Source organism: Wasmannia auropunctata, unplaced genomic scaffold (genome assembly GCF_000956235.1).
Source record: "Wasmannia auropunctata unplaced genomic scaffold, wasmannia.A_1.0 LD336106.1, whole genome shotgun sequence".
Lineage (NCBI taxonomy): Eukaryota > Metazoa > Arthropoda > Insecta > Hymenoptera > Formicidae > Wasmannia > Wasmannia auropunctata.
In genome coordinates, this window is record NW_012026784.1 from 4,283,732 (window position 1) to 4,299,888 (window position 16,157).

Below are 16,157 nucleotides of genomic sequence, written 5' to 3' on the forward strand. Positions count from 1 at the left end.
TAGATTTTAATAATAGAAAATATTTTATTTCTAAATTAACATCATTTCTAGTAACATTTTAATTATATAATACTTATACTTTTTAGATGACGGACTATTTTTAAACTTTACTAAATTATCCTCCACTTTTAAATTTCACCCCTTTTCCGTCACTAATAGATACAACCAAACTTACAATTAACAAGTTAACTTGTTTTCGAAGATCAATTGCTTGTAAACGACGTACACTCGAGCGAATATCGGATTGTCAAGTGTGCCTTTAGATTTAACAGGAATGAAGGAGGGACGATGAAATCGGCCGTCCCCGGATTCGTTTTGATAAGGAAGAGCATCATCCCTATCCCAAGGGTCGGGAACGGGAGGACATACGAAGAGGGTGAGAGAGACAGAGAGGAGGAGAGAAAATGGCGGCCCAGAGGGAAATCCGACACCAAATCGAAGGAGACGCCATCGCAAAGCGCGGCGCCGCCCCTTTATCATTGGGTCTTGGCACGATGTCATCCTCGAGTCTATAAGCTTGAGCGTAACCGGAAATCGGAAAACAATTATCATAATTTTCTTTGCGCTTCATACATCTAAAAATTTGTTTTTCTTGATTTATATCACACAGTGATATTAATTAAGAAGGTATATATCTCACGTGTCTATTGTAACAGGTGAAATTTATTTTAAAAATTAATGGCAAATCCGGAGTTAATTGTTAGCAAAAGATAAAGAGAATTTTAGACTTATTGTTAGTTATCGATGTACCTGATTAGTCGATTTTACGTTACAGGAAACATTTATCTTTTATAATTATTGCAGTATATTTCAAATAAATTCTTTGTTTAAAATCTAAATGTCTAAGTTTACCACTCCAAAACATGTTACGCTACGTCTACGTAATTTGACATACAAATGACAATTAGCTGAAAAAGGCGGAGCAGATTCAAAGGATTGGCGAGGCGTGCCGAAGAAAACCGTCTTCACTCATCTACTGAGCATCGGTTCTCTTGATCTATATAACACCGCCAGACTTTTCAACCAGATTTCCATCACGTGACATCCTAAATCTGCGTTACTATTGTTTTTACTTGAGTTAATCAATCTTTATTTTATTGAAAAAGGAATGTGAATAATGTCATAATATCAACATATTTTTTTAGCAAGAAAAAGAAAAAAGAGAGAAGAGAGAGATTTATATAGATTTTTATTTATCTTTTATTTATATTTATGTTTTAGTGTGTGTATATATTTTTATGCTTTTAAGAAAATATAAATAAACATATTATTTATTTATATTTTATACGTATAATTTTATGTTAATCAAGCAAGTTCTTGAAAATGTTCTTGACAATTAAATTAATTTAATTATCATGCGTAATAACATGTGATGTAAGATTTCAATTAAATTGGATAAAATGGAGGTAAATGATCGAAATGCATGTGTGCAAGATACGTAACGGTAAACGATATACACGATAGTCGTGAATGAACGAAACCGATCCTTGGGCGTGTACGAGTTCGTATTCGGACCGATCTACAGCTAAAGTTACGTTTGTCGTTGGATCATATTTGCAGAAATGTGTATCATAATACGACTCCAGAGATGAGACGGCGACCTTCGCGAGGGGGTGGAAATCTTATCGTGAAAGATATACTCTAAAAAAGTCGATATTCGCCTGCCTCTCATCACATTATCCTATCATTGGAAGTATGTCGAAGTATATTACTCTAAAATCTAAAATAAAACAGAAATTAGCATAATAAATTATAACAATTGTGCTTTAAGATGATATAATAAATAATTCGACGATTATTTTATACTCGTTTAAAACTTTTATATTTTAACACAATAATTCTTACATATTTCATATTAAGTTTTATATTTTTTTAAAAGTTTTACTATAGATATACGAATTTTGCCAGAAAAATTCTATTATTAAGTTTTATGTATTATCATACGTCTCAGTCGCGCATGTGTTACGTGTAATAAATTATCCAAAATTTGACGTTTAAATGATCTATAAACAAATAACGGATTTCCTTTCGTCAAATCTACCGATGAAGGGTGAATGATTATTGCCGGTTGTTGTGAAATTAATCAAACACAAGGCGATAGCGTTGCGTGGAATCACAACACGGTGTACGGTAACGTTGACACGTTCCATTTCCGGTGTTTATTGGTCACACGCGTATTTCGTGATTCCTCGATAGCTCCGTGATAGTGGAAAACAGTGTCTACTACGCGAAAAAATTGCACAAAAATTGCTAAACGTCGTAAATTGGAAACTACTTAATATATAAGGATATAAATAAAATCAAATCTTCGATAAGCAAATTTCTTTACTATGCACTTCTATACAAATTTTTATTTTAAACTTTAATTTTTAATTAAAATTAAAAAATGGTTTATAAGCTTATAAGATTAATAATTAAAGATAATATATGATAATAAGATCGCATTATAGTACAAATATTTATACTTTGTTATGTGACTTTGTTATTATTTTGATAATTTGTATTTATTAATTTTAATATACAATATATAAGCTAGTACAAAGAATTAATTCAGGTCGTCAGTTCTCATTTATTATTTTTAATATTAAACTTAAAGCAAATTTTACAAGATGAGCAAAATAATAGAAAATAAATCTTTCACTAACAATATATGTAATAAATTTATTTTTAACTATTCTTTCGAGAATATAATTATATCTATAGAGATATACGGGTTTTATTAAGGCTATTCAACATGAGAAAGCAAATAAATATAAATATGAAGAATGGAGGGTGAGGCCAAGGGGAAGCCTGAGCACAATACCATAATTCGTCACTTCAGTTACATAACAAAAGAAATTACGCGAGTCCGATTCGAGAAAGGAATCGCCGAAATTCGATATATCCAGGTAATCGGTCTGTCGCGGAGGTCGCCAGGTGAGAATCCAGCTCGGAGGAATCGGAAGCGTCGCGGGGCCGGCGGCGACTAGGATGGGGTGAAGCTCGTGGTCGGTAGGGGGTAGAAGATTCGCACCGCCCCCGATTTCCACCAATGGAGCACAGCGGTACGTCGCACGACCAATCGCCGGGTAGTGGCTGTGCCATTCCTCGCTTATCGTGGTGCCGAAATAAAAGAGAAGGTTGAACAGGAGATTGCAGAGGGAAAAGGAGAGAGGAGGAGAGAGATGGAACAAGAGAGGAGAACGAGAAAGAGAGAGAGAGAGAGAGAGAGAGAGAGAGAGAGAGAGAGAGAGAACGATATCGGCATCGGCATCGTCAGCGTTGCCACCGGGCACCACCACAACCGTCGTCGGAGGCCGCCGCACGACCACAATTCAACGACGGAAGCCAGCGGGACGACGGGTGCCGCCAGCCGCACCGCGAACGCGACGACCGTGATCGCCTTACTAACTTGGTGACTTGGTCACTCAGTGAGAACGTCTGTCGCGGTCAAAGGCATCCTCCTAAGGAATATCGGTTACGCAATCGGTTGTTTGTTCGCGCGATCGCCTATCGGTTGCTTCACAACGCCGTTGCATCTGACGTAAAAACGGGGTTGGTTGCGGACACTCGATACACGAGAAGTGAACACAAGGAAATCCAACAGTGCACTGGTATTACGCGGTGGTGTGTTTACCAGAAGAATATACATATACACGTACTTCCTTTTTTATGGTTGGTTCAATGCCTTCGCTGCGGGATGTGGTGGATCACAAGGATAATAGTGGTTAGTCACGAGGATTAACAACTCAGGTAGCGGATTTGGAGGACTCACACCTGACGGTGTAAATAAATGGACTGATAATTGGTATCTTTAAAAAAGACTAAGCTTTCTCAAAAAATTATTGTGAATGTGAGAAGTAGCCCCTATTATGATTACATAATTTATTATGAACCTTGTCGAAATCGAAGAGCTCACACTTTCAGACGCCGCCGGAACTCAAGCCTAAAGTTATTTGCTTACAGTGCGGAATTTAATTCAACACGATTTTGAAGGACAAATAAATAATCATACGCGTAACAGGAATTTTTTAAAATTTGTCTTTATTAACAAAGAACGAATTATTTTTATTTGTAGAATTCAAATTTATAGAATTTATCAAAATGTAGATGTAAAAATAAGAATTTATATTCTCTCTTTCTTTAGCCCTTAATCTTTTAAGGAGTCAAGACGTGGCGACCTTTTTTGCATATATTCGTCGGCTTTAGAGAAGAATTATTAAAAAATTAAATAATAGTCACTGTAATGAATGATTAATAGATAATCATTACAAATTCGAATCACTCTTCTGTGATGAAGTGTACGGACCGTCGGATATATCGTGAGAATATAGTGATTGTTTGATAAAAATTTATAATTGTACTTATAAAAATTATCTTTTTTATTTATAATTAAACTTTGCGAACAATTTTTGAAATTGTGGTTTAAAGTATGTCACAACTTTATTTGAGTGAGTCTTGATGAATGGGAATGGAGTCGGGCATCGACATGAATGAAACGCGCGTGATTAAACAACCGTCGCGTTGACTTGAACGTGCGAATAACGGATGCTTACTTTCGTCATCAGTTATTCATCCGGCCGATCTATAAGACATACATACAATACTGTGACAGACAATGCCCCGATTTGCCAAATGGCAAAAGCGGGAAAATAAGAGTTTCTCGTAAGAAGCCGTAGGCTGTAATCTCCAAATTAAAGATTTTACGATAAAAATTCTACCAATAGAAAATCCAAAGGCAAGAAATGGACAATAGACAAACATCTGTTGGGAATGAAATATATAATGATATAAATAAAATATATTATGTCCAAAATTTCAAGTGAATTTTTTTAACTTAATGCAGATGAGCTGCATGACAAATTGTTAATCTTGTTAATTTAAGAGTTGACTACGACCGCAATTCAGTTTGTAATTTAAAATAAATAGTCGTTGAATTAACTTTGAAAAGGAATCGCGAAGGAGTCTTTGCGTCTTCGAACGTTTTTCGCGCTTGAGATCGGCGAATGAGCACGGAATTCTGTCTCCTATCCGACACCTGGATTCATGAGAGGCACGCAGCCACCAGCCAAGGATGTCGGATAGTTCGGATCAGCTGTCATCACCGAACAGCGACTGTAATAGTCAAATGGGCGTCGTGCATCGCAATGCAACCGCGCAATACAACAACACATCGTCAATGTCCGGTCTCGGGCTGACTCATCATCCTCAAAATCTAACGCCGACATCGAATGGCAGTCCCCAATATTCGCAGGAGCTTTCCACCTGCAACTCTGCCAGCGTAAACACCAACATCGGGAACATCAGCGGTCTCTCCCTTAGCAGCAGTACTAATAACTTTACACCTGAACAGATATCTTGCATGTGCGAGGCGCTGTCGCAAAGCCAAGACATTGAGAAACTATCCAGGTAATTCAAAGAGAATGTACTTTAACTCGTTATATATTCTTTATTTATTTATTCAAAAACTGCAGTATATAAGATTTTTAAAATTTCTGTTTTTTTTTTTTCAATAAAAATCCTAAAGTTAAACAAAGTTATTTTTCTATAAAATCTATTTTTTAAAAATACAATAAATATTGATACCAGATTTCTTTGGTCCTTACCGCCTGGAGAACTGTTGCGCGGAGGCGAGAGCGTGCTAATGGCGCGTGCCGCTGTTGCTTTTCACCGCGGAGCCTACCACGAGCTTTACTCGATCCTGGAGAGCCATCCTTTCTCGCCGCGTCGACACCCCGAACTCCAGCAGATGTGGTTCAAGTCGCATTATCGCGAAGCTGAGAAAATTCGCGGTCGACCATTGGGCGCCGTGGATAAGTATCGGTTGCGTAAGAAGTATCCCCTACCGAAGACGATCTGGGACGGCGAGGAGACCGTGTACTGCTTCAAAGAACGATCGAGGAACGCTTTGAAGGAGTGCTACATGAGAAACCGATATCCTACGCCGGACGAAAAGAAGAATCTCGCGAAGAAAACTGGCTTGACGCTCACGCAGGTGTCCAATTGGTTCAAGAATCGCCGACAGCGAGATCGCACGCCGCAAACAAGAACGTGAGTTTTTTTTATAAATAAATTTTTACAAATTCTTGAAAATGCACTATAAATGAGAGCACTTAAGTTGCAAATATATTTAAATACACGCAGGTTGTTATTGCAGAGAAGCATTTAATCAGAAAAGATTTTCCTTGTGAATCGAGAATTGGATTAATCAAACGAACAAATTTAACGAATTTTGTATGAAATTGGCTTTATTCATATTTATTAGGTATTCGCAGCGGCGCCTTTCCTTTAAACCTATTCGCCTGTATTTTTTCATATTTTCTTTCCTCGATGTAATATTTTTGATACTTTTTACCAGAATTGGGAAATAATATTAACACCATTACTGTTACAGTTACTTTTTTTAAATGTTAAAAAATCACTAAGCTCACTGAGCTGTTTATCATGTTAAAGTTTTTAAGCATAAAATCGAGTATAAAAAAGTATAAATAAAGGCTGTATTTATAAATTTAATGAAAATCAAAATTCCATTTATTTTGAACATTTTAAAATCTTTCTTCTTATTAAATTTTGATGATTTTACGAATTTAAAATAAAAAGCTTTACTGCTTTCATTGATATTTTAAAAATATTATTAAAAGTATTTTTTTAGTCTAATCTTGCTTTAGCATTAAAAAGATAACGTAAAAAGTAACGAATCGTTACCAAACAGCACAATAAAATATATCGAGGCTTTTGTGATTTACTCGTCTCTATATTAATACATGTTCTTTTTAGTATTTTTTAATTTTTTGCACCATTAATTTTTTTTCTTCAAAAAGAAAGAAAAAAAAAGATAAAATCGTGCGTGAAATTCAGTTAAAAGGTCCATATTTATGTCAATTTATATATAGTTTTATTTTCCACTAATGAATACTAAGTGAGGATTATTATGTTCAAAATCGAATTCGCTACACGTCACGTTGTCTCACCACGGGTACTTACATATGTCTGCGCGCGACGGGGGGTCTCCTTTACACATCTATATTATTCTTTTCAAGGATGCAACAAGTGTTTCACAAGTGTTTTCTTTTCAAAATTCTGTCCGGAAACAATAAATCATTTACTTATTCTACTAAATAGCTTTTCAGTGATCATCTTAATTTTGAACAAAACTTTACTTCTTCGAATCTTTATATGATAACCTAATCCAGAAGTATAAGCACTAATTTAAAAACGATATAACTTAGGAAATCCAACCATTTGAAAAATTAAAAAAGTTTGATATAAAAATTTCGTCTGTTATATAAATCATTTGAAGAAAAATTTATATTTTGCAATAAAAGTAATTATGGCTGCGAAAACAAGATTATGTTATTTTGAGTATTGCATCAGTGAATAAATCGCGATAAAGATCACATTGGAAAGAAATTTAGTATTAAATTCTGTATTTGAAGAAACGTTAAATAACTTACGTTTTTCTTTTTTCGCAGTTGAATTAGATTATTCAGTTTAATGTACAGATTCTTACGTTTTGCATCCACAAAAATATTTATTATACTCAATATGATAATCGAGCGATGATATAATCATGAGACATTCTTTGGGGAGCCAATGTTGTTCGATTCTCTTTTCCGCTCGGGTGATTATCTAATCCGCGTGTTTATCTAATTAATGTCCGCATCGTGTTGACGTCCTTTGTGACGATTATGAGTAGGGGGATAAAGTCTGGCAGCTCCAACACTCGTTGGGGTCGTTATGTTACGCGCGAGGTTCATTGGTAAACGATACACTCGGGAGAGAAAAGCGGCGGGAGAGACGTAGAAAAAAAAACGCAGAGGTAGTCACGCTTAGATAATGCCGGACGCGTGTTCAGCCGTTTATTGACATAACAGGGGCCGCAAATTACGATAAGATCAAGCAGCGTAGACTTAATCTCTCGATCGAAACACACGGGATCGAGAGCAAAATTCCCGGAGCGACGCATGAAATCCGTCGCATTACGTCAGGCTAAGAACAGTCTGTTTATCGTATATATTGAGTTGAACGGAAAATTCGGTTCCGTTTCTTTTTTTTTTATATTTATACTAATGCCATCTCTTAGCAAACAAAACAGTACGAATTTTCTGTTTAATCCAATAATATGTGCTAACGAGTTTACGGGTTTTCTTCATGTCTTGATTCATTGTTAATACACCCCCAAAAAAATATTCTATTTGTAAGTTGAGAATTCTTAACATTTCCTTTATGAAATATCTTGCAAAAAATCTTACACAAAGCATATTCCTCTACAAACACATATTTATCTATAAAAAAGTGGCGCATGTACTATAATCAAAACTCAAGAGTTATACGATATTTCTCTAAATTTTAGAGTATCTTTTTGAGACCGAATTTCAGAGAAAAGTCCTTTAGAAATCAAGAAGGTGCCGCTAAAGGATAGAATTTTTTTTTTACTGTATCAATGCCATAGGCATGACATTAACAATGAATCAAGACATAGAGAAAACCCGTAAATCTGTTGGCACTTTTAAAGAGAATACCCGTGAAAGCTGTGAAAGTCATGAACATAATCCAATAATAGGAATATTATAATCATAACTTAGCGTTACGTGATAACGATAGTATAATAAATTATTTTTAAAATATATATTAAATATATATTTGCACACATATATTAAGGATATAATTATAGAAAAATCATAAAAGGTTAAAAAATTTTTATTTATGAAAAAATGTATATTTGAGTTATAATATACGTATGTACACTGTATACATATGTATATTACATTTTCCAAATTTTGCTTGTGATTTTTCAAAATTATTTTCACAGAGAATATATTTATCGTACTGATACGATAAAGAAATTATTTCGCTTTTACATAAGTGGATATTTTGCAACAAAATATCTCTCAAGAAAAATTTTTCGTAAAAATAGTTATCAAAGAGAATACATATTCCAAAATATATATTTGACTTATACTAATTAGTAATTAGCTTAAATGTTAAACCGTACACATTTCTCGAGAGCTTTGAGATGAGAGGGACGAAATTGACGTGGGTAGGGGAGGGAAGGAGGGCTCCTCAGAATGGGTCCGTCAGAATGGAGAGGCCCGGCAGAGAGCGAGCTGTGACCGCGGCTTCGTCGTAGCCATAACAACGCTGCGTTCACTCTCTGGTCCGCTCCTTTCTTCGAGCGCACGTAGAAACTGCGTATAACGCGCACCGCCAGAAATTCACCCGAGCACGCACACCACGTCCCTCTCACGCGCGAGGGATACGTGCGTATATGCGTAGCGTCGCCATCGCTCTCGCGTCAAGAGATATTCGGCTGGTCAAATCTACCCCGCTGTTCTCAACCCTGGTATTCGTTATATTCGTATATCCCAATTTTTTTTCATTTCTACGAGCTACTTGTGTGCATATTTTTCAGCTAGCGCAATTAAGCTTTTCAGACAAAAGAAAATGGTGCAGACTTTTTGATAGAGTTCTCTTTGATAGAGTTTCTTATACATTCAAATATTTTCAGAGATATATAAAATTTGTAGAATAAAAAATGTTAGGCTTGGTGGGCACAGTAGGTTGTGATGGGCACGGTTTGTCCGGTTTTTGACCGGAGACTCCGGCTTTTAGACGAATCTCCAGCTCTCTGGGAAAATTTCCGACTCAAGGAAAAATTTCCAACTAATTTTGATAATTTTTTTCTTACAAGAAATTAGTAATATTGAGATGATGATGAATAAAAATCTTATGGATTCTTTTCTATTCTAAGTCTTTTTAGCAATACACACGATCAAATAATCTGAAAGAATGGCAATCACATCTGAAGTTTTCTGGAAAAGAAATATCCACGCGACAACAAGCTTAATTTTGATGACTGTTAGAGAAAATAACAAAGTATTGTGTCAAATGTTGCCACTTTTTTTTCTTTTAAAAATCGACTTTCGGCGGAATACTAATTTTCTTTTAGGTTCTTATATACAAAATTTATATTAAATATAAAATAAATATAATTTAAATATAAAATAAAAATATATAATTAAGGCTTGGTGAGCACAATGGTAGGCTATGATGGGCATAGTTGCCATTTCTCCGATTTTTAAGATGGTAACATAATAGAAATAGGTAAAACAAGCAAGATTAATTTGTGAAATTTCTTTTAAATTATTATTTAAATTATTACATAATTTAAATTATTTGCAAGTCTATATTTATCAATTTCTGCGATACTTTTCAGCAAAAGAACTTTGTGTTTACTAAGAAAAGATTTCAAAAATTAATTAAATATAAAGAGATCTTCAATATAACTTCTCTCGCTTCTCATCCGCTGAATCATGCACTGGATTTTTAGAATTAAGCGAGATCGTTTAATAACATTCTCGCAACATCCAGCTTTCCTCTCCCTTCCTCTTCCTTTCGAGAAAACAATTCTTTTCTTGGTGGCAGAGGACCAAGTTGAACTTCCTCCCCTTTTCTCGTCCTTAACGTTCTCCTGCTTCTCGCCGAAGGCCCTAGGAAAAGGAAACGCGACGCCCCATTACCGTTTTATGACGCAGCTTCGGTTACATCTCCCGTTTCACCATTGAGCTGTTCGCACTACCAATAGTTTACTACATAAAGGCCACGGCCGGCCCTCCGCCGCTACCTCGATTTATCTTCGCGTGTGCCGCGCAAGAACGAGGACGCGCCTTTTTCCTCGTTAGATCGAGCAATACGGTCGCTACTCGCTACCAAGGGAGGTGTGAAGACACATTAACATAGAAATGTTAGCGCTAAATACGGTTTTTTTGAATGATTCAATTTTTTTCTCAGGCTTATCTGCTATAAGCCTGCAGTTTAATATAGACTTCTAAGTGTCGAATCAAGCTAATACAAAATTGATGTTTCGATTCTCTTATGCTTAGATTTTTAATTTTTAGAAAAAAATTAGTAGAATATTACATAAAATGTTCAAGTTCTTTCTTCCGAGTTATGCGCCCGCCTATTACATCGTAACGTAGACGACATTAATAGCCTCTCCGAAATATTATCGGCAAGCTCTAAACAAGTCCTAAAAATCTCCCTCTCGTCCATCCATCCCATGGTCTCCGGACTCTCATTCGTCAGGATGAAGAAAGGGACCCGAGATGCAGGGCGTTGGGGTACATGTAGGGCGTATTCCTTTAAATCCGGACCTTGAGGCTGTGAGGCGCGACCATAAAAAAATGCGCGGTGCGACGTTTGCGTTCGACGGAGAACGCGGGCGCAGGAGAGAGCGTTCCGTGCAGCAGCCAAATCATCATGGTTATGGGCGGAGCGGTGGTTATACATTGCACATGGACCACCGTGTGTGAGGTGCGCACGCATACGCGCACCACTTCGCGGTTCATTTCCACGGAACGTCGTAGAACAATACCCAAAGAAATAAGGTAGACTTCATCAACTTCGGGATCCTTTTATTCTTCTTCTTATACCGTTCGGTAGCTTTATACGATAATTAGAAAATTTTCGGTACGCACATGTCTATATTCTGCCTTAATATACCTGTTGACCTTAGTTAAGATCTCAGTTTTCTCAAAATTAACGACTTTTTCTTTTTCACCGTCTTTTCACTAACTTTTTGACATTTTCTAAGACAATAAAGACACATATGTAAAGACACATATATCTTTTTCATCGTCTTTTCAATAATTTTTTGACATTTTCTAAGACAATAAAGACACATATGTCTGAGGAACCGAATATTTTTTTCTCACATAAGAGAAGAGATTTATGGAGGATCATTTCCTTACAAGGGTCAAAACTATTTAAATGTGGTTTTTTTGTCAGAATTTTTGGCTTGACCATGATTTGGCTTGACCATTGATTTTTATTAACTTTAAAAGCCTATAAGAGAATGAGTTTTTACCGACACATTGACTTTTAACAATTTATTAGTCAGAGACAAAAGTAAGGTGTTGAATGTGTCCGATTACTGCCCTTAAAATTTTTTAGATTACTTAAGGACCATCCTGTATAAGAAATAGCAAAAAAAATTTTTTATAAAAAATGAGAGAATTTTTAACACATTGAATGTCATATCGGTCACTGGTGATAAGTGTTATCGTTATAAACTCAATAAAAATGCATAATTTGTAACAAATAACACTTATAATTCTATGTATAAATATAATTAATATTGAAGAGTAATAACCTGAAATAAAATATACTACGCACAATAATTTTGCATGATTTAACTATATTACGTAATATTTTATCGAGATGTGAATCTAATAGTAAAATTTTCAATTTAGCGCAGAGAAAAATAAATTAAAACTACAGAAGGTAAATAAGGCAGATCGGCGCAGTTATTAGCAATTTACGATTTTTATAATCTACTTTATTCTCACGTGAAACATATTATACGTTTCGGCTATCCTTTTTAGTCAGTGTCTTCAGTGACAATTAATAAACTCTTGCTCATTTTTTTAATTGCGTATCCTTCCGCGGTTGATAAGCGAAGAAATAGTCTTCAATATCTCCGACTACTGTCCATGCAGTTGAAGGGCTGCATGGCCAAACTCCAATACAATAAGACGCACAATCCGCATAGTCGCAACGATAAATTTGTATAAATAACGATATAATAATAAATAAATAATAAAAGTGTATAAATCGTAGTCCGAAATTAAAATTAAAAAGAAAAATGAACGTGACCGAGATACCGAACGTGAAAGAGATAAAACTGATTTCGTTGCACTCTACACGTCAAAATTCATGTGAATAATGAGATATACTATACATAGAATAATGAAATAACGAGAACAACGAAAAATGAATTAGCTTAAAAAATAAAGATTATCTACTCTTTTCTCTATTCTTGGGTTACCCTTGATTGAATGAAAAAAAATCTAAAAAAATTTTCATGCTTGACATGACACATTTCTTTTAATTTTGACACCTAATGACCTTTAAATTAAGCTGTTGCGAATACATATGGTTATATGAAGTTTTCGTCTTGTATCAATGAGAAAAATAACCTTTAAAATCTTTTAGAATATTTAGGACCCAATTGTCAAAGACACAATACTAAGTAAAATATGAAGGGATCGAATGGTTAAATGAATGGATTCTGGTCAAAACCTAAAAAGGAATCCGGTGTGGCAATCCCGTTTGCCACTCGTACAATCTCACTTTAGCAATAAAATAACATTGTTCGTGAATGGCCCACTAAATAACCGTTGGCACTTGGCATGCTGAATGTGTGTGAATGCGGCAATCTTCGGTTACCACCATCGGTTGATTACACTTTTTCCCGTTGTCGGTCTTCTATTGTACCACGATCCACTCATTTAGACATTTGATTTTGATTAGATTTCTTTATATTTTACCTCATACTGTGTTTCGTCTGTGTTTCGTGAGTGTCCTTTCCAGTAAATCTGTGTGAAAAGCAAAAACGTACTTGTGCTATTAAATTGGATATTCAAATTGGACATTAATCTAGCATTAACTTTGATTTTTATGAAATACAGGATAGGTAGGATACAGGTAGAATTACAAGAAAGATATTAGATTTATTTGACTAATTATAAAAGATTATATGTATATATATATATACCTATATATATATATCTATATATATGTATAGCCAAAAAATATTTTTAAAAGTTAAAACAAATAATGGGCATCGAATCAAAAATTTCAAAATTCTACGAAATAGTACGACATTATTATATTCTAAAATATTTTTTTTAAGGTATTTATCAAACATTTTTTAATATCATAAAATCGTAATTTATTTACAGGGATATGCTACCACTGAATTGTCAAGGCACGACTAACAGTACAATTAGCAGCTCAGTGAGCAACGGCGGTAGTATCCAATCTTTACAGAGTATCGATTCCGACAGTCCGAATCTCACAATGTCACCTCTGTCAACCATGGGTATGTCACCAGTCATGAATCCATGCAGTCCGATGGGTATGAGTCCCATGGGTCCTCATCATGGTTACGCTACTCCTACTCCATCATCCGTTCATACGTCACATCCTCATAACGGCGGATTGAGTCCCATGAACGACGTTAAGACTTTGTGTTACGGACGCAGTGTTTACGACACAGGTAAATTAATTATTCACAACCTTTAGAAAATATTGCTATAAGATCAGTTTCGGTAAAATTCGATACAACCTTAAAACCATCGTTGTTTGGTTTATTTTTTATCCTATTATAACGGTAGCTTAGATCTTTCATTTCAAATTTGTAGCACATCTCAGTCCAGAGTTATTAATTATCGAAAAATGCCAAAAGTGCAATTTTTAGTAACTCTTATAACAGATTTGTCAAAATCTTGACATGCTAGAGACATTTCACGCCCAAATTCGTGTTTTGTAATCAAAAATACATAAAAAAAGACTTATTACATTTCAACGTAAATTTCGTACAGTGTTATCAGCGAAACTATGAGATATACAGAAAAATGATTTTAGATAAATTTTTTATAATTTTTTTAAATACTTTATAACTGTGTATTTAGATTTTGTAGAGAATTTAATATTTTTTAAAATACTTTTATCCCCAATTATTATTTTTACAAATTTTAAATTTTTTAAAGAATAAAGATTAAAGGAAATTTTATACCAAATTCAACCATATATGTATAATAAATATCAAAATTGTTAAAAATGTTTCCATCAGAAATGCAAAAGATATTCAAAAATTCCTCCACTTCGACATATTTTCTAGCACAAATTAATAAATTGTTTCCAGCTTTTTGAAAATCGTTTGAAGTTTTGCAGATGACTTCGACAGCATTAAATCAATTATCATTGTAGTCCTAAATCCTGAATTTTATTCTTAAAAAGTGTCAAAGTCGACGAAAGAAATTTTGAACACTTTTTATGAAAAATTAAGCAGAATAAACATTAAACAACATTTACTTCAATTCATTGCTTCTTTACAAAAACGACTTCAATACCTCGTAACCCTGAAATCGTTTGAGATTGGATATACGTTTATTAAGCATTTTCGACTTAGTTTTATATGCTAAAGCCGTACCTGTTTTGCCATTAACTTCAGAGACATCTGTACAAGAATTTATTGTGTTTTTAAGTTAAGTCTTTATGTATTTTTAATTTAATTTTACATAATATGATATTATATAACTTAATATATGAAAATTTAATTTCTTTCTTTTTTTCTCTCTCTTAATTCCTAATTTTTTAACTTTACATAATCCATAGAGTTGTATATAAAAAATATTATATATTACAATTTTATACAAAATATTAGTGATTGGACGTAACGTTAATAAGTACGGATTCCTTCGTTTACTCAAACTAGTCTATTTGAAATTATCATTATTCTAATTTTTAATATTCTCAATTTTTAAGGTAAAGACGTGGAGCAGAGCTCGGTTTATTACTCCAGCCATTCTAGTATGCACCATCAGTATTATCAGCAGACTCATCATCAGATGATGTCTAGCTCCCATCATCATCACCATCATCAGCAGAGCGTGCCGGCCGGCTACGAGATCATGCTGCCGCCACCATCCATGTGACTAGCGGATTATGAGGACGATCGAAGTAATCAAGGTCTTCACAGTCAGAATGATGACGTGGTGACGCGTATACACGCCTTCGCCTGATCTCTCCGCTTCTTCTCTCGTCTCGATTCCAAGCGCACGCAATAAAGAACAGTCTATGTATATTTGGTGAATTAGTTGTTTCACAAAACAAGTGACACAATCGTTTTTAATTATTTTAATTTTATTTTAATTACTTGCCCGAGAAATGTTTACTTAAAAAGGTACCGAATGTTTTGTTACATATATATCAATGTGAACAATATAGTTTCAGGGCTGGGTAGTATCTAAGTAAAAAAATAAAAGTTAAGTTAAAAAGTTAAATAATTTTAACTTAACTTATTATTAGTTACATATTAGACTTTTAATTTTTAACTTAATTTAGTTACATTTTATCGGCAACTATTAACTTTTAAAGCATTAAAAATGTAACTTCAAAAAAGTTACATTTTTAGTGCTTCTTTTAAATTCAAAATAAAATACTTATAGTCTGGCCGCGGGAAGAAATCACTGCTCGCAGATCTTCTATACATTAAATTATGTTAGAAGTCCTTCGAAATCGGTCCTCTTTCCGTGGCTCGACAGAAATAAGTGTAACAAATATACACTTTATTTTAGAAACTTTATTTAGAAATAAAATTTTAAAATGAAAAT

The 16,157-nt window shown here is 34.3% G+C and overlaps 1 protein-coding gene across 1 annotated transcript; it reads left to right on the forward strand.

The window, feature by feature from the left end:
• Positions 1-4,048: 4,048 nt before the first annotated feature.
• On the forward strand, positions 4,049-15,860 carry LOC105452942 (homeobox protein SIX1-like). The gene is made up of 4 exons (XM_011694505.1): positions 4,049-5,388; positions 5,569-6,030; positions 13,722-14,038; positions 15,310-15,860. The coding sequence occupies exons 1-4, from the start codon at positions 5,054-5,056 to the stop codon at positions 15,477-15,479; spliced, it is 1,284 nt and encodes a 427-aa protein (XP_011692807.1). The 5' UTR covers positions 4,049-5,053; the 3' UTR covers positions 15,480-15,860.
• The last annotated feature ends 297 nt before the right edge of the window (positions 15,861-16,157 follow it).

What these genes read in the sequence shown, in the direction of transcription:
- LOC105452942 (XM_011694505.1), top strand. Translation starts at nt 5,054, where the DNA reads ATGTCGGATAGTTCGGATCAGCTGTCATCACCGAACAGCGACTGTAAT. An exon ending in GACATTGAGAAACTATCCAG is followed by an intron (nt 5,389 to 5,568) that starts GTAATTCAAAGA and finishes TATTGATACCAG; the next exon opens with ATTTCTTTGGTCCTTACCGC. An exon ending in ACGCAGTGTTTACGACACAG is followed by an intron (nt 14,039 to 15,309) that starts GTAAATTAATTA and finishes TCAATTTTTAAG; the next exon opens with GTAAAGACGTGGAGCAGAGC.